This window comes from Ostrinia furnacalis, unplaced genomic scaffold (assembly GCF_004193835.3).
Source record: "Ostrinia furnacalis isolate ACB-3 unplaced genomic scaffold, ASM419383v2 OfSCF7532, whole genome shotgun sequence".
Lineage (NCBI taxonomy): Eukaryota > Metazoa > Arthropoda > Insecta > Lepidoptera > Crambidae > Ostrinia > Ostrinia furnacalis.
Window position 1 is genome coordinate 1,230,773 of NW_021137771.1, and position 19,913 is coordinate 1,250,685.

Genomic DNA, 19,913 nt, shown 5'->3' on the forward strand with positions numbered 1-19,913 from the left:
AAATGCCTGACACTGTTGCATTGGGCTTATTCCACTATTCCCCTTTATATTAGGATTTTATTTATAACATTATAAGCTCCAATTGGCGTTAACGGGGAATAGTGAACAAAAAGTTCACTAATCCCCGTTGACGGGGATTGTCAATGGGGAATAGTGGAATAAGCCTTACTTTGCAGGGCAGCCTTTTACTTGACTTAAATATTTTGCAGTAAAATTAGAGTTACGAAGTATAGGTACCTATGTACGAATTCTAATGTAATACCAAGTAGACTTTTTATGAACTAGAGGTGATTCTAAAATTTCTGTTTCTGTTTTGTGATAGTGTTTCGAAATTTGCTCCACCAGGAATCGAACTGGGTGGCATTCTTTCCGGAGCATTTTACCGCGCCACGACGACCATGACTGATGCTTTTTAATAGAGTTGAAACGTCAATTAATTAGGCTTTCAACTCTAGATAAATTTATATTATGTAATTTCCATGTAGCAAATAAAATGATTTAATTGAAATAAAAATCGTTTAAAATTTTCAACATTTTATTTCCGTTCCAAAAGCCAACATGCCATTATGCAACCATTTACTTATTATGCTTAAACCATCCTTGCAAAGAAATGAAAATTAAATGCACATTATTAGCATGTCTATTTTCTTTCAATTGTCTAGTTTATTTATACTAAATATAAAATTAAAAGAAATATGACACACTACAGCGGCATTAACTGCCCGTTTACATGAAATTATAGAATGTTATAATTCAATTGTTCCTTCCCTATGGTTTTATTCATTAAAAGTATTTAAAAACGACTAAAAAGTTGCCTGCACAAAATATTGCGGGGCAGCTATTATCAAAAACAAAATTGCAAACCATAGAGAAAGACTTTCAAAATTTTAAATCTAGTTAATTTTATTCATACAAGAATGCGCCACACTACAATCACACATAAAGGCAGTTTATATGTATATCATTTTGTTACAAGTAGGACGCTATTATGATGATAATCAAGTATTATCATGAGCCGAAACTCTATTCAAAAAAATTTTGAATACATAATTGTCTGAACCCTTGTATATAAAATTCACACAATACATTATTACAAAATTATTTTATATTTTAGAGTTAGATCCTACTTACTTCTGTAGTAGAACTTTACTAACGGCATTATTCAAGAAAAAACTATTACAAGCTTCTTTTTCTTCAAGATATTATGTTATGGAATTTTTCACATAAATAAGTAGGGATGCATTTTATTTTGAATAAATAACAATGTATTATACATAATCAAATAACAACATACATAATAATATTACTGTATGTTTGATGTTTATTAAATAAAACCAATATTATGGTTTTCTTGTAGGTCAAAATAAGACCTAAACATTTTTATATTGGTTGGTGGTCCATTGCGACAATAATAAAATTATTAACTAACTTTATTATTGTATTGTAAGTTTTTAACTTGAGAAGCATTCACTATTATTATGCTTTGAGAAACAATGTTAATGTTTTAAAATAAATGTGTTATCATTTATAGAAAAAATATTGTAATCGTAATTAAAGATATTTTGATGCTTCAAGAAAAAAACAGGCCTCAATTGGCATTTTTAAAATAAACAAATAACAAAAATAATATCAAATTAAAATAATATACTACTTTATAATTTGAATAAATAAACATTTGAAAAATAAAAGATTTAGATATTATTTTTATGAATAATCATAGTACCAAATTAGTAATAAATAAATATTTCAATTTCAGATAAATTTATGTATTCTCATACATACAATAGGCTTTTCGCCCAAATTTCAATAATTAGTTAATAATATACCTTGATGCCTATTTTATACAAATGCGCTCTTATTTTGGAAAAAAATCTCATCTCCAAGGATTATTTTGCATTTTCAATAATATTTGACATATAGCCCTCAAAAACGCTCACGACCGTCATGGCGTCTTGAATGACGTCACGCCTTGCAAAACACAGCTGTTTTAGTACGGAAATTGTAAAGTTAAATTAATTACAAATGGATCCATCGTATTTCAAGTCCTGTATAGTGCCCCAATGTACATGCACAAGAATAAAAACGCCAAATAAGTTATTTATAGGTATACGTACCAAACAATCAGCAGATACGTAAAATATGATGTCCATTGTTTATCAACAAAATCAAGGATGTATTTTTGTGAAGATCATTTCAATGTAAGTTAGATATTTCACACAACATAATCTGATATCATGTACCTACATATTATAATGAAATTGTTGAACTTTGTTTAAGAATAATGATAACAACAAAATGAGGTTAGGAACTATTCATGACATATTTACCAACAAACTTCACTTTTTTACTTTTTTTTTTTATAGAAATTCACGGCTCTGGGTCAAGACTTCACATGAAGAAAAGTGTTGCCAGTCGGGTCTTGTCAGAAATTACCAGAAATGTAAAAAAATGTAACCTATTTTTAAAATGTACTCTCTCATCTTATTCATAAATGGGAAACTATAGTATTATTATACTATTTATATCACTTAGTTCTACTGTACAGTACCTATATCTAACATTATTTGCCAAAACTCGAGACATAATGTAAAATTATTTGTTGAGCCTTATAAAGAAATAATATCTACAAATTTCGAAAAATCACCTAAACGGTTACAAAAATAACCTTCTAGCAACACTCAAATGTTGGCAATGACAATCTGGCCTAAAAGGGCTCGCACCCAGAGCCGTAAAAAACTATATTTAAAAAGATAGAAAAAATGACGTAACGCTTTCTGATTGGTGTTTGCTGTCACGTGACTTATGGGCCATTTTTTCCGAATTTATTTGCTAAAAATATAAATAATCTTTAATTATTATTTTATGTAGTTTCGTTTTTCATTAATTATACGACTATCTTAATAGTTATACAATCTTATACTGCAGATTTATTCACTATGGATACAAGCCTATTACATTTGTATAATATTTAAATATGTATACCAAAATATGGTAGCTGAGTAAATCAATAAAGAAATAACTTTCCAACAATACAAATTACTAAATTCGAAAATCAGATATTATTCAACTAATGCAGGTTAAATCAGTCTTCCTATTTCAGTATTTTCACTTCCTATTTTATTATTCAGATTACCTAAATAAGGCCACTAATGTTTTAGATGAACATAATTATGATATTTATTTATAAAGTCACACCTGAAAATATTTAAAATATATTATTTCATATAGGTGGTCTCGTAGTTAGTCATGTAGAGTTTAAGACAAGTGTCGGGTATTTCAAATATATTAATAACTAAATCAAGGTACATTGATAGTTGACTTTCACTCTTAGCGCACTCTCACCTATTTTAAGTAATCTATTAAATAATTGTACTAAAATAGGCATGCTTCTAGTCTACATACAAACTTAGTATTGTTTGTCAACCGTTAGTAAACTAATGCTAAAACATAGGTTATACCTAGTTTGAACTTCATCTGATACAGACGAATTTTTGGAACACTTTTTTTGTTAGAATTTTTTGCTGTGAGCAATTAAGATTGTCTAATGTTAAGGAAGTCTCAATCATATCCAGTTCCATCAATTAAAATATTAGTAATCGTTCAAAATGTATCATCATACTCCTTTAACTCCCGTTTCATTGCGTCATTTACTTGCTTATGATTATAAAGTTAGTATTGACAAAATATCGCACGTTCATAATCAAACCGTCACTATACGAAATTGGGAGAAATTGAGTTAACAACGCCATCTTTCAGCGCTCCGCGAAAAGTGCATGCTGTAAAAATCCCACGCTTAAAGCTCAAATAGTTCGGCAGATATCACTAGTGTCGTTATGGAGTTTAATGGGAAAACCGGCATTTGTTGTGAGTAACAGTGACACGTTTTTAGTAGTGACGGGATCTGGACGGGCACGCCGTGATAGTTATGTAAACTCTGTGTTGAAAAACGTCATTTTTAGCATAAAGACGCTTTTACTCCAAAACCATAAGATAAGTCACAATAAAGTAATACGAAAAACGCCTTAAAACAAAAAGTGACAATATTTCTCTTACATTTTTAAAAAGATTGTTCATCACTTCGTAGAATATTGTGTTTATCCAAATAGTGAAATATTAAAACAACAAGAAAGATTTTTAAATGATTAAGTAGTTATAATTTTATCTAACAAAAATGCCACCAGGCAATCCAAACACTAGTAAAATCAAAGAAATTATCAAGGTAATTACTACTTTGTCTAGCGTTTGTGGACTATGAAAAAGCCTTGGATTCGATCGAGATCTGAGCAGTGCTACAGTCTCTCCAACGGTGCCAAATTGACTATAGATACATCGAAGTGTTGACAGGCTTGTACGAAAACGCCACAATGTCGGTTCGTCTCCAGGATCAGGACTCGAAACTCATCCAGTTGCAGCAAGGGGTGAGACAGGGAGATGTCATATCTCCGATACTGTTCAACACCGCCCTGGAAGATGTTTTCAAGCTTCTGAACTGGAGCGGATTCAGCATAAATATCAACGAGTACATAATCCACCTTCGATTTGCGGACGATGTCGTAATCATGGCTGAGACTGTGGAAGATCTAGGCATAATGCTCGATGGCCTAAGTAGAGCCTCTCAACAAGTGGACCTGATAAATGAGTATGAAAATGAATATGGACAAGACAAAAAACATGTCAAATGTCCATGTAGTATCCACTTGTCTGGAGACTCTACACTCGAAAGTTTGTTGACCTGGGACAAACAGTCCAGTTACGTAGGTCCAACTTCGAGAAAGAGGTCATTCGTCAATCCAACTCGGCTGGGCAGCGTTCGGGAAGCTTCGTGATATTCTCACGTCCGAAATACCGCAGTGCCTCAAGACAAAAGTTTGATCATGTGTGTTGCCAGTGATATTTTATGAATCTGAGAGGTCACCCAAAAGGTGATGGAGCGTGCGATGCTCAGTTAGTTTCCCTACATGATTGAATCAGAAATGAGGAGATCCACAGGAGAACCAAAGTGACCGACATAGCCCGCAGAATCGCTAAAATCAAGTGGCAGTGGGCGGGGCACATAGCTCGCAGAGGTAATGGCTGCTGGATAATGATCCAGAATTTAAACCTACTTCTCTGAGCCTTTTTCCCATGAAAAATCAAAAATCACTATCTAGTTCGTCAAGTTCATCGAGGTCATCAAGTTCTTGTTGTTTAAAGGCTGCCTGAACAAGAGAGTACCTTATTTTCTAAGAAGTTGATTTATGTGATGTAATTTTATAGTAATTTCATGTGTGTAACGTATTTATTTCTGATCGAGAATTTACATTTATTACTGTTACCATTGGTACCACTTAATCCAAATTATTAAGTTTTAAGTTCATTAAAATTACTGATTTTTCTATGTTAGTTTTATTTAATAATAATCATTTTGAAATTTTCATCGTCAAATTTATATGAAAATAGTGACATTTCTACCGGAATTAATAATACAACATTAACATGTTTTTAATTGAAAACTGTCACTGTCTCAATTTTAGTGGAAAAGTGACACTATTTTTAGGGAAAAAATTAAATATTAAATAAACCATTATGATAATTTGAAAGATAATTATATTTCCGTAAAAGCCAAACAAGCCACTACTGGTATTTAACAAAAAACAAAACATTTAATAGCATTTTGCTCATTTTGCAAAGGTTTTAAAATTTGAGCATTTCAAATGCTTTTCCTGAAAAATCGACTTTTTTGTATAGTGACAGTTTGATTATGAACGTGCGATATGTCCTGTATTAGAATCTATCTACCACGAAATTCTTAAAATGTCACACTTCATACATTTTTATAAAATTTTGTTTATACCGTGTTAGTAATAATGATATTTCATCGAATAGTTCTTTCTACTTAGCCACAACAATTCACTTCTTCAATAGTTAGTAATAAAAATATTTCCTAACGCAATCATCTTGGTATACCATTGTAAACCTACAATCCTCTCTTCTACTTTCATATGCCTGGAATCATCATTTCACGACTTTTGGGTACAAATAAACCCATAAATGTTAGTCGAAGATGTCAAAAGATGACATTCATCACAACGATGTATATCACAACCATAGCATTGGAAGTGCTAAAGCAACTTGCCAGTAACCTCGCATCAATTCTAAGTAGCGAGGTTAGGCGAATAGCTAGTCATGTAGCTAGTGATCACAAAGAAACACATTTTAAGTGTTCAGACAGGTGGGGGTCCTCGAACATAACGGAGCTGAGGAGTCAGGGTTTGAGCGAGCGAGTTTAGGGCATCACAGCATCGTGGTCGCTCAACGAGCCAAGCTGCCAGTAGTAAGGCGACGAGGCAGAGTTGAATGGGCAGCGACGAGCGAAGCACACGCCATACCCAGCCACCTCGAGGGCTATAATCTGGGTCACCAGCGCCGGTCTTGCTTCCAGCCACCGTGCTAATACTGTGATCTCTGCTGAAATAGAAATATCAATGAGTAACATATTACAACGTTTCTATTCAACTTGTGATTCTATTTCAGAAATGTACACTTACTCTTCTTCAATCTTAAGGTCAGGAATGCTCTGCTCAACCAGTGCCTTGCAAGATTCTTGCAGTATACGCACTTCATTCTCAGTTTGCTCCATACGCTGTAAAAATATATTTTCTACGTTAATTTCAAGTTGGAGGTTTATTATTATGATTCATTTTGTATGTAGAAAAGTTATGTCTACAAACGAACAAAGAAAGACTAGTGGTATTCCCACACTAAAAGAGTGCTCTAAATATTTTGCATTCGTCTAGTCGTTAAATTAAATGTTAATTACCTTAGCAATAGCCCTGTGTGCAGGTGAGTTGGGAGCCAACGCGGCTTGCAAGCGGCGTGCCAACTCGCGCAAGGCGCTGAGGCGACGCGCGCGCCCGCCGGCTCCCTCACTATCGCCATCGGAGATGCCAGAGTCGGACAAGGAGTCGCATGTTGAACCACCCTGGAGGGAAATTAAAACGTTAGTTATTGTATCTGGAATTTATAGCGCGATAACGGTAACGGTATTGGAACTGTTTAGGGTTGCCAGGTTTTAAAATGAGAAAGCGGGATTAGACTCTTTATTCAGCGGATATTACGTTTTTGCAAACTTATTAAAAACACTCTGTGTAAATAGAAACTTTATTGCTATAAAATTAAAATTATTATCGATGTATTTAATCGATCGCTTTAATTAGCCAAAGGAAATTAATACCGGTGCTGCGGCAAGTATCTTTAATATTATGAACGTGTTACTGAAATTAAAATTAAGAACTTTAAAAACGATTAAGATGTCAAATACACGGATTAATATTTTATAATAAATCAAGTTAACTACTAATAATTTCGTTAAGGAAATGTAAACGCTGCCCTCATTTAAAGTTTTAAATAAATTATGTTTTAACACAGAATAATAATAAGTACTGTTTTAATAACGTTAAAACATAATTTATTATTTTAGAAGTTTAGACTTTACTTGAATACCTAACTTAACGCATTCTATAACATTGAACATTGAAATAGCACTTAATTTAAAAAGTATGTTCTCAAAGAGCGCTTTCACATTTAGGCGACTATAGCAGCGCGACACACGTGCGAGTCGTGAATTCGTGATAGACGCGCTGCTGATAATTTCATATATGACAGTGAATGCTGCCTTCACGTTATAAAAACGCCCTATAATTGTAAAAGCAGTCTAACTAATCACTAAATAAATTTTGAAAAAATAACAGGCTTAATCTCAGAATAAAGTTAAAAGTTACCTTTTTCTTATCCACCAGTGAAGCAGCCAGCTGCCTAATCTGAGCAGCCACTTCGGTCTGGTCCCCAACTTCGGCCCCCTTGTCCCTCAAGGCCTCCAGTGTGGCCAGGTCTCCCCTCAGGGCGCCTTGCAGGTCGCGGAGGGCGTTCTCCCACTCAGCCCACGCGCATACTGCCTTTTCAAGGGACAGTAGCTCGTTGGATGTACTGGAATAGGAAAAAAATATTTGTAAATGTAAAATGGAGAAATATTTCAGGGTGTTATGATTGATCTTGCATTGATATGCAGGTGATATCTAAAATACTTACTTAGCCTCGGCGCAGCGCGACTTAGTTGGCCGATAGTTGGGTCCGACTCTAAGCATGAAGAATCGGCCGATACCAAATCGTTGTACTTAGTGTGAGCACTTATCACCATACTGATCAACAGCCCGACCCAACTATCGGCCAACTAAAAATCGGGGGTCTGCGACTAGGCTTAGTGCGAGTTTACATCAAAGGAGTGTGCGCGTAATAGATAGGTACCTAGGTGACGTGCAATGTTTGCCACTTTGTGCGGTGGGACCATGGTTAAAATAAATTACCCGTAGACCCACTGGCAAACACTGTTCAGAACGGTGGGACAACGGGTAAAAAAAATTACCCGTGGACCCACCAGGGGGACATGTTGGGGGGACCACGGGTAAAAGCCGGTAAAAAAGCCATTAAATGTATGACGGATTGTACAGCGCCTCTACTAGCGGAAACTTTCAAGAACTAAAATTTTCACATATTTTTTAATGCGCTCACTAGTGAGGACGGTTGATGTAAACTCACACTCAGCCCACTGGACCGCACACGCAAAATTGTATGATGGCGTTGGGATAAAATTGACAACAGTAAGGTCCTTTTCACACGTCCCGGTTGCCGGCTAACCGGCGCCGGGTATCCGGTGGTGAAGTGTATGGGCATGGTACGTAGCTTTCACATGTTCCGGCGTAATTAATCCGGCATGCCCATACACTTCACCACCGGGTACCCGGCGCCGGATAGCCGGCAACCGGGACATGTGAAAAGGGCCTAAGTATGCGGACGGATTTGCATACGCACGACAATCGTCCGGCTCAAAACGACTAGTTTGAAAGAGCGCTAAGGCATTTTATCCTTTACAGAACAAATCTTACCGTTGATGAGCATCATCCCACGCTGCCAGTAGACCGGACAGCTCGCCAGCCAACCCGCTGTCGTCGCTCTCCATTTCTCCCAGCGCTCGGCGCACCGACACCGTCAGCTTTAGCATCGACACCTTGCATTCTAGGAGGCGAGATAGCCGGTCCTGCGAAAAAAATAGCGTGTTAGTTTGGGTACTGAAATATGAGTCACTTTTAACATGACCTGATGTTAAAAGTGACTCATATTTTAAGGTTAAAGGTACAAGTTGGAAGCGGACGACATCAACATGAGGCAGCAGAAGACGACGTGTCGCAGGCTGCGACTCGCAGCGACACCTACTGGTTTCTATGTTATTTCTATGAAATGCCATTCGTAGTAAGACTAGTAAGCGACAAGTCGTCTGCTGCTGCTGCGCTACCTTTAAACTCCACTGCTGGAACAAGACTCGCTTTTAAGAAGGAAATAGAGGTTTGGCCTTCACACCTTAGGCCTAGGTACGCTGGCCAAACAGGTTAGGGACTATTTGGTAAGCACATTTAATTTTCTCCCTTAGTCGCTTCTCCACCCTTAGTTTCTTTGGTGGCTAAGGTGCAGACTGCAGACTGCAGTTAGCTGCCTTGATATTTTTGAATAAAAAAGCAACCAATCCGTACTGCTATCAGTAGGTATCCAAATAATCAAGTAGCCGCAATGTTGGAAAAAGTAGGCCAGTAAAGCTAATTTTGCCTTTGTATGCGATTGTGATTGTGTGTGATGCTTATCACTTATCCTAACAAAGGATTGTTAGTTAATAGTCTTTTGTAAGCACACAATAGTGGTAAAATGGTGGTAACACACACACTGTGTTGGTAGGATTTTCGTTATTTGTACCTATTTCCAGAAAAAATGATTTGTTTTTTAAATTTAATTTCAATTGCTTTATACCTTTAGCTCCTCAATCCTCCTGTTGAGCTGTGCCTTGGTGTGGGGCTGCAGGGCGCAGTCTCCAGGCTCGCATATCTCGTCCAGAGTGCCATGGAGGGCTGCGATCTCCCTCCTCAAACGACGGGCCCCACCACGCCGTGTGGCTGCTACGCGAAGAGCTGACCATCTTGCTGATACAGCTGTTGACAAAAGAAAAGGGCGGTTAAGTCAAAGTTTTATAGACTTAGAAGCTATGGGCCTAAGGCTGAGGTTACAAATCTGAAAGAACTGATGAAGATTTGGATAATGTTGATCATATAACTTTGCACAATGGAAAATGAACTCGTTACTATTGCGAATTGAAAATTGGATCCGAAAATTAATTCACGAAGCCGTATACGAAGCACTTGAAGTGCCTTGCCGAAATTTGAACGTTTACCGTTGCTGCACAATAGATTCTTTTGCCAATAACAAGGCGACTGAATAGTTACTGAATACAATAAACGACCTTCTTTTGTGAAAAAGTTTCATTATAAACTAAGGTCAGAACCAGTTAGGCAGCCTAATTTCTAGAGCATACTGATAACGTAAGCGTCGACTGACACAATAGATCTAAATGCGTTCTGGCAACTGTTGATATTACGGTACGTAGATTAGTCTACTAACATAGACAAGTGCAGGAACGACCTACATGCATCGCAGGCGCATCAGTGCAAGTAAACAAGCGTATTTTTAACGGTACTCTTATGGTATGTGTTCTATGGGCACTTAAATCATCGAGCCAGCGAAGGCCTTATGTGTATGGTAGCTGATGGCAGCAATCAGTGTCGTGTTCTTGGAATCTTGTTTAACGGCAAATGGGTTATGTTTTAGTGCAAGACAGACATCAAGTTAACCACTGGTGAATCCTATCCAGTCGTAACAAAAGCTATTTTGCAACCAAAATGCAATAGTCTGATGTAAGGAGGCTCTGTATCATCAACTGTAGAAGTCATGTTTTTTTGTGGACTGTTCATAGTCTTCCTTTCTGATATTTGCCATCTGACTTCGTGTTTATGAAGGAAATTGTACCACTATAATACATAAACTACTAATCCACAGCTTGGTGCTTAAGACTTCAAAAATGAGACAGTTACGACAACGTAGTAGATGTGAGTGACTACAAGAAATATGGATGTCATAAACCTGACGAGTCCATCATTTAAAACTAAATGGGAAGGGTTCTCAAATAAATGTGGTGCAACTGGTTTAAAAATAGTCAAAAAACATGTCAGAGCCCAAAAGAAATGTGTAAAGAGTGCTATGTTTAAACAGGTTAACAACTAACTAATTTTGGATGCCGGTAATGAAGCAACCGGTTATTTTGAAGAAATTTTATGTGCAATTCAAAACCCATAAAAGTATGGGAGTCGTTGCCAATACGGAAAAGAGAAACGATCATGAAGAACAAAATGCTACTAATGATAACAAATAAGAAATTAGATAAGGCAGAATCATGACTGAGGTATTGCCTAACATCTATCTAGCAAAGGAAGAAAAGCTGATCAATTTCCAACATGGCAATATCGTGTAATTGAACGGATATCGATTACCGTCCGAGATATCGAGTGCATTAGTGGCTGCTTGCTTTATGCGAATATATCGGAAGCACTGGCCGGTTTCAAAGGACGGGGCACGGATTTATGATTAAAGTGATCGATTGAATTTCGAAATAGGAACGCAAATAAACAACAGCCCCCCTAGACAAAACGCACTTTTTGATCGAATCGAAAATCGAATCCGTCAAAACTCCATACAAAAAAAGGGGCTTTTCGACCACTTTTCGACTGGTTTGCGATTATAATTTGCACTTTGTCTAGAGTTCCAGAAGGAGTCAAACTTTGTTGTACCACAGATTACTAATAAAATTATAGTTGGTATTATTTTATAGTTTAGTTTGCAAAATAAAAACTTTGACTATGTAATAACTCATCATTTCACAAAAGAATATAGTATTGTTGAAACGCTTCAGGCAACAAAAAAGTTAATCCGCGGAGTTAATTAGCAACGTAATTGCAAAGCACGAAGTCGAGCAAATTAAATGAATGTTTCTATGGGTGGGAAAGTGAAGTTTTTTAGGATTACCTTCATCCATTGAATAGCATATGGCGACAGAAACTGCTATTCATACGCTTTTTCTCTTAAGTTTTAGCATTGAGTATTTATTTAATGATGCAATTTGAAATTTTATTGATCTCAACGTTTTTTGTTTAGAATATACTTAGAACATGATTTTCTTTGATAAAAAGCTTGAAGAGAAATCAATTATTGATGATATAAATTACAAAATTCAGCCCTTAAAGGTTGCACCATTTTACTTTAACTTTAACAAACGTCAAAAGTCTGTCAAACTCCATTCAAAAAACAACAGTTATCGTTACAGTTACGGTCAAAGTTAGGTGGTGCAACTCGGCCTAAGTCTTATGTATTTATATACACAATCTGTGAAATCTCAATTATAATCTGTTTTGCATCTTGTATAAATAAATGAACATCAGTAGTAGAAATTGTCGTCACTGTTTAAACAGACCAAAATACGAGCTCGAACAAACCGTGCTATGTATGGCATATCTATTTGAGTATAGACGAGTAAGTACTAGCCATTTTGAATCCGTTAGTTCTGCTTGTTTTGTAGATATAACCGCGAGATTTACGGCACGCATTCCCGACAATGCAGGAAATCGGCTGGCGTACCGAAAAGGACAAAACCGACATCGACCGGGGAAGGCTCGTACTGTATGTCCATAAAGTGGGGTATCTGCGCACTTGTAGCAAATGTAGGGCTGGCAAAAGCCTAAACATAAATGAAAAATTAGATTATATCAAATCAAAAATGAACGTTTCTATTAAGTGGCTCTTGAAAATTAGTAGGTATCAGTTTAGTTTTATCCTTTCGAGAAAATTCACAAGAATATTTTCTAAAATGTAACCATGACAAAGCTATATAGGTAATCCTGTTAGATCATGCTTAGTCAATTATAAATAAAGTATCGTAAAGTAAAGAATAAAGTAAAGAATTTGATAATAGAAACATGACTTAATTAAATTTAAACATGCTTACAACCTAAGATAAAAGAATATGCCAAATAGATAATGTGACCGCTCAGCTCCTCTTGCTCTGCGCTTGGTATTACGGTAGTTGCTAGTATATAAATTTAAATTAATTCTCACACGCACAGCCCTAGCCAGTCGGAACCCCGCAATAGGATAGGGCTGCGTCACCGAAATAGCGTCCTAAATGTCACTGGGTCCATGAACTTGGCTGTTCGTAAAACCGCTAATTTGCGACGCACGCGCAGTTGTGCACACGCTCACTTTGATCTTCCTTGTTGGAGACATCTTGCAAGGATCACGGTAACATTATGTAGGTACGTGATATCACGTTTATTTTAGATTTCAGGATGGTATTAATTGTAATGGTTTTCAATGAAAATTATTTTTATTGTTAAATTTTATACTAGCTAACCCAGCGAACTTCGTACCGTCTAAAATAATGTTATAATAAGTTCATCAGAAATAATGTAGGATTCTAATGGTGAAAGAATTTTTCAAATCGGTTCAGGTATTTCAGAGCCTATTCAATACGAGTACAAACAAAAGAACAAACAAATCTTTCCTAGTTTCCTAGTTTCAAAAGTTAAAACTCTCTGAACTAAAAATACCACTGCAGTGTAGCCCATAAAACAAAAAAAACGATTATTTAATTAGCAGAAGACTATAAAATCGTCATCACGTTAACAATTGAGCATCAACTCACATTCGAATTTTAACAACATGGAAACAATACAAGCTCGTTCCAAATTCGAACTTTCTCAAATCATTAGACCCCTCCTTCCCCCGGAAGATACCGATGACGATGACGGTGACTCAGATGACGAATTGATTGAGAGACAACGATTTAGTTCCGCCAACTGAGAGGAACACAATTTGCAAACAATCGACCTACTGCCGTTTCCTACTGCAGGGGTCGCTAGTGCATCTGATCTGATTACAGCCGTGGATATTGTTGCCAGGTCTAGGGGACTATTCCCACCTCTTATTCTTACTTACTCTTGATCTACAGCTTGACCCAACCAGGGAAGGCCAAGTTTGTCCCGAAGGAAAGTTAAACTGCCATTGAACTCGCAACGAAATTAATCAAAAGAACATAGGAGGAGTCCGAAGTTAAGGTTCGACCTCCCTCTAGTGCAAAGCGGGAAAACATTTTTAAAAAATAAAGTACGAGACCGCGTTACGAATGGCACATGAACGGTTGAATACCTATTAGGTTTTTTGTGAAGTGCATGGAATGAAACCTGCATAGATCGAGAGTCAAGCGATACAGGAAGAGAATTCTTCATGGAAACCATGATACGCTTTATAACTAGAACTCAGTATTCGACATGTGCAAAAGTAAATCTAAAGTAAACGTTCCGTATCAGGATAGTCTAAAATTCCTATTTTTGTGATTTTCCATCAAAATTTTAAAAAACTTGGTAACAATACAGAAATGCAATTTCGGGTGGCCAATACATAACGGTCATGATAATACATGACAGACAAACGTGACGAAGGAAGTACGAAAAAATGCAATTCTGTTTTTGCAAGCTCCAAAGTTCGGCAGACTTTTCAACCATTGATAGGAAGAGCGAGCAACTGTGAAATGCATCAAACGATTTACCGGATTTTTTAGCAGAAAAAACCCTAAAGGAATTTTCTAGAGCTACAAATCATACAAATGATATAAATAAGACTCCAATTTTACAAATGCAAGGTGTTAAATTTTAAAACCAATCGCAAATTCGCAATACACGAAACATCGCACGGATTTTTTAGCAGAAAAAACCCAAAAGGAATTTTCTAGAGCTACAAATCATACAAATGATATAAATAAGACTCCAATTTTACAAATGCAAGGTGTTAAATTTTAAAACCAATCGCAAATTCGCAATACACGAAACATCGCAAAGTTTTTATACGATTGATGCAGATTCGTATGTAAATTTGAATTCGATTCGAATACTTCAAAAATACCTTGACTTTCTAAATATGACCACGATATGACCCATTCAAATCATGTACGTACACAATGCACTACCTTTTTAAGTGCATTCTTACTTTCTTTGTGCGCCATCATGTTTTCTACTTTTTGATATGGTGGAAAAGTGTCTTCTTTTGCTTTCGAACGTGAACATGCCCGTGTCCATAACAGGTCGTTACAACATGAGACGGGTCCGGGTTCGGTTCCGAGGACGGGTGAAAGCAAACAAATCGTTAAGTCGGCGATTAAGATGCGCCCGCGCATGTCAACACGGCTCATATTGTTTATTGATCAGCTGGAGAAATTGTTTACTTATCCGTCAATTTTGTTCTATCGTAGCTGATACTGATACTGACAGACAATAAAGACATTATTTTATTTGTTAATTTTAGAAAATTATCGTTTAACTATTTAATTGGACATCACAAAAACTTTCGAGACTCATGTTTGGTCATCCAAATAATCGCACACGAAAAGATATCGCGTTTGAAATGATACTAAATCTATCTGGACATTAAATTTCAAATTCTTGAAGACTCTATTAGGCTTTCATTTCCAATTATAAAAGTAATTAAGCGATCTAGGCGGAGTCTATTATGAAACAATTGTTTCGTTTGCTTTGAAGATATCCGTGACGATATAATTAAAACTTGCACACCTACTAATTACAAATAAGGTTTCTATTGCCTATGAAAATTGCGAAATTGTACCAGAGATTACGTGATATTACTAATCCTATCGTAAGACTTAGTAATTGCTACATTACGTCACGAGAGCGTAATTCAATTGATAACACTGAGGATATTATAACGAAACATGACAGTTTAATAAATAAAAAAAAGGGCTAGATGAAACACTTCTTCTTTAGTTGAATCACATAAATAAGATCTGGCTCACTTCCCACTAAACCACAAGAATCACCATGAAATAGATCTCGAAGTGGAAACCATAAATCGTTATCACAAAGAAGACACAAATCACTGGATTATCTATGATACGATACCTGCAAGGCGGGACGCAGTCGCCATACTTTACGGAACTGTCAGCTTCATCATGCGCAAGAGTGCGGCAAGGTCAAAATTGCATGACTATTTGCACCAATGATTACTTAGCTAGACTTAGACCAGTCAAAAAGGAACTCTATTCACATGCTAAAGATCATGATTTACAATGATGCGTATTCAACTTAGCTCTTTTGAATATTGGAGACACTAATACTTACGTTAATGAAGATAAAGTACATTTTCGTAAATTAGCAGTGATTGACGGAAAGCTAACGTTATACTGGTTACACTGTTAACGTTATCCGACGAATGTAAAGGGGTCAGAGGAAAATGGCACTTGCTTCAATAGAGCAATGTTTGTGCAACTGCACAAGGTTGTTTCTGATTTAGGGTTGTCTGGAATAAAATCAAAGAAATAAAATTACGAAATTCTTAAACCATTTGGAAAGATAATTTGCGTTTTCGATGCAGTTGCTCGTAACAGAAACAAATCTAGAAAAGCTTCCATCATCTTCAAAAGATTTGACGGAGCATGGATAGTCATAATGACAAAAAGAAAGGTGACAGGCAAGGAAAGACATATTAAAGTTGACAAGATCTTAAATGTAACATTGAACACACTACCAACATTACCTCGTATCAATAACTATCCATTAATGTAGTCGACAATCCTCGCACCAATGCATATACAATGTAGGTAGATGCTGGCTGATGTATTTGCACAAGGTGACCCCGATACGTATGTATTTAGGTTCTAGATCTTTGTAGCAGATACAGTAGCTTTGAATAATAACCATTATTATAATACAAGCAAATTAACTGCATCATCATTGCAGTAAACGTTTTTGCAGAGGAACCGAGCATAATCTTGAAGCAAAAAATTAAGTTATGAAGCTGCCAAACCATTTCATGGACAACTGATATGTTGTTCCGAAGTCAGAGCTATATTTGGGAGTTTGGGACGTGTGCTACCTTATTGGAATAGTGTCTTTTGAATTAAAGAACATTCTGAATGATTTATAATATTTTATTAAATATTTGAGAGTCAGGTTGATGCATAAGAATCGTCTTCAATGGATAGAAAGAAATGTAAGAAGATTCAATAAATAACGATATAGAACAGAGTACTTTAAAATGGCTTACAAGCAAATAGGATAAAAAGAGCCAGTATTCAGTCACTTGATACTGAAGGTTATCAAGAGACGACGTAGCCTCGGCCTTTTATGAATCGATCAACATATTCATAGTATAGCCACCAATATGGTGTAGCAAAACGGTTTGACCTTACAATATGATAGTATAATTGCTTCAGATATAAATTATAGGTTTAGTCAGAACGTTACGATCGATAATTGTGAGAAAAGTAATGTTGAGCGCTAATAAATAAGTTATTAGAGTTGAATGAATAATTTATTATCGTTAGGTTTTATTCAATAGCTTTAGTATGATTTAGTTCATCTTCATTGATTTTATGCTTCATCAATGTTATTAGATTCGTCTTCAGATTTGCAACATCAAGCTGCACAATTTATTGAAATCTCTTATCGTGTCAAACTATCGTAAATTCTACATTTTAATTACTATACCGTTTCGTTCAAGAATCGCCTGCCTTTTAAATTTGAATTGAAATATAATTTTAACGGTACTTCATAAAGATTATACGTCGGCTGACGTGACTTGACTTGATATACAGACTTAAGACAAGATAGTAATCATAATTATATAACCGACAGAACATTACTGAATGAATTTGCAAGGTAATATACGCTTAATGCAATTAGAAGTATTAGAGTTGCATAAGAATCTTTTCGGCGATGATCTAAGAAAAAATAAAGCTTTTATGAAGACAGACAGTGTTTAAAATTATACTTTAATGATTGACGCAACAGTTCTAAATCAGTCTCTGTATGGCTATATCTTTGCATTTTTACTTCCTGAATCGAACTTTCACTTTTTAATTTTCCTATGCTTATCTTTAAGCATTTCCTTGGCGGATTTGATCTGGTTTTGGCGATTAGGTACGTTTTTTCTTTAATAAATTATTCCATCTATCCCCATTAGTTTATCTTCAACTATCTTTTTATCCACCATAAATTATGGAAATATTGCAGTAAATTCATTCAATTTTTCATACAATTCAAGAAAGGAACAAAAAGTTGAAACAAAAAACCGTGCAGTCGATTCTTTTGCGTCTGAAGGATTTATGAAAATTGGCACATCTGTCTGCTTGCGCAAGAGTTGCAGACATGCAGCGGGTGAACTGAGGCCAGAGTAAAAACCGCTGACCTACTAAGGACTTAATTTTAGAGCGGCAGCTTTGTTTGCCGACAAAGATTGTATGACGAAGCTAAGACTATTTGTTTCTTGTTAAGGCGATGTATTAATTAGTGAAGTGATTGGATTTGTCCGTGGGCGGCTTGGAATTTTTAGACAAACGCTTTAACCGGTTATGTTGAATACGTCATCTATTGTAAACGCCCTTTGTTGACACTGCTCGAAAGATGTTTTGTTACCTAAATAAGTATAACCTTCAGAGAACATCTGTTATACAACATAACCTTGTACTATGGAAGGCTGTCTGTCTGTAAGCATGTAATATTTCACGTGAAATGATGATGTCAACCAAAGACTCGACTATTGTACCAAAACCTTTTTGGTGCTACAGTAGCTCTATCAATAGCCGCTATATGGCTACAAATTGCGTAATTATCACTAGAAGGAGAAAACCGCATGCTGCTGACAAGTGTGGGCGAGCGTGGGCGAACAGGATACTCAGGTCAAGTACAGACATGTTTCAGAACCACTGGGAATTTTGCACCTACATTGTAGACACAGACTTTGGACGTGTGGGCGAGACCAGACCAATGATATCTATAAATACTGTAATGATTAAAGCGATAGATGTTGTTTTATACTTAGACTGTTTTGTTAAACATTAATATTTAATTATCTGGCTGATAAAGGTAGTATTTTGGTAGATCAACATGTGATAAAAGAAATTAAAAGCATCTATGCCAATACAGTAAACAAACCTCTATTGAATGCAGCATAAGCAAGATTGATTGACTTATTTAAAGATTAATAAACAGTTAAAACTAATTAATTTCGAATTAACGTTGCCAATAATAAAACACTTACCAAGTTCATCATTATTGTTCGTAGTCGTAGTCACAGAGAGGCTCATTTTGAAAAGCGTCTCCCTTGTAGCTCGTTAAAGTCACTATAACACTATTATATCACTCTTATAGTGCATCAGTCTATTGTTAAAGTTCATCGGCGTTTCTTCGTTTGGAACATCGTGTGGGATGCTATTGACAGGCCCAAGATGATTATCAATTACTACAGAAACCGTGGAAAACCTAGCACAGGAAATAATGGTTATCTAACTGAAGCTGGATGCGCTCGAGTCATTTGTGCGATTGGTTGCGTCATTTATAAATTTCACTTTTTACTGTCTTAATTTTAGCGCTGTCATTGTTTTAAGTTGAAAGTTTGAATTGTGCATTGAGATCAAGATGTAGATTGTTCAAATGATTAATAATTTAATTACGGAGACACAATTGAACGAATTGAGAATTAGGTAATGCGTTTTAGTAAATAGTGTTAAGTTGATCAACTATAGCTTTATTTGCCCACAAATTCATAGCGTTAGTCTTTAACGATTTATAAACAACTTTCAACAAAGTTTAAAATCAAGTATGTATTTTGCTACACCTTAACATCAGGATAAGAAACACTTAAACTTGCAACTTAAAAGAGCACTTGTTTTAAAAAACAAAATCTCAGTATATCTAGAAAAAATAAGGCATCTTGCACTGATCCTGCAATTATAGTTAATACCGCTATTAACTTTTTGCCACACAATTCATACAATTATATGGAGCCAAGAGATAAACGGTCCCCATCATACAAAAAGGTGACCGCAAATCTGGTATAATGGAGACAGAGAAATGTCTGTAACTTAAGTACTTAAGCTTAAGTAAGGTTTAAAGTGACTCAGATGATAATGGTCTCACTTACTGTTACTTGTCTGGTTT

At 35.9% G+C, this 19,913-nt stretch overlaps 1 protein-coding gene across 2 annotated transcripts; it reads right to left on the minus strand.

Moving 5' to 3' along the window:
• Positions 1 to 5,757: 5,757 nt before the first annotated feature.
• On the minus strand, positions 5,758 to 19,523 carry LOC114365018 (uncharacterized). Of its 2 annotated transcripts, none has more exons than XM_028321436.1 (7): positions 19,015 to 19,523; positions 9,835 to 10,013; positions 8,922 to 9,073; positions 7,761 to 7,965; positions 6,800 to 6,961; positions 6,528 to 6,622; positions 5,758 to 6,444 (listed from the first exon to the last, which is right to left on the minus strand). In XM_028321436.1, the coding sequence occupies exons 1-7, from the start codon at positions 19,058 to 19,060 to the stop codon at positions 6,204 to 6,206; spliced, it is 1,080 nt and encodes a 359-aa protein (XP_028177237.1). In that variant the 5' UTR covers positions 19,061 to 19,523; the 3' UTR covers positions 5,758 to 6,203. The 2 variants fall into 2 exon arrangements, with proteins under 2 accessions (XP_028177237.1, XP_028177236.1); XM_028321435.1 differs by having other exon boundaries at positions 5,758 to 6,447; positions 19,015 to 19,513.
• Positions 19,524 to 19,913: the final 390 nt, after the last annotated feature.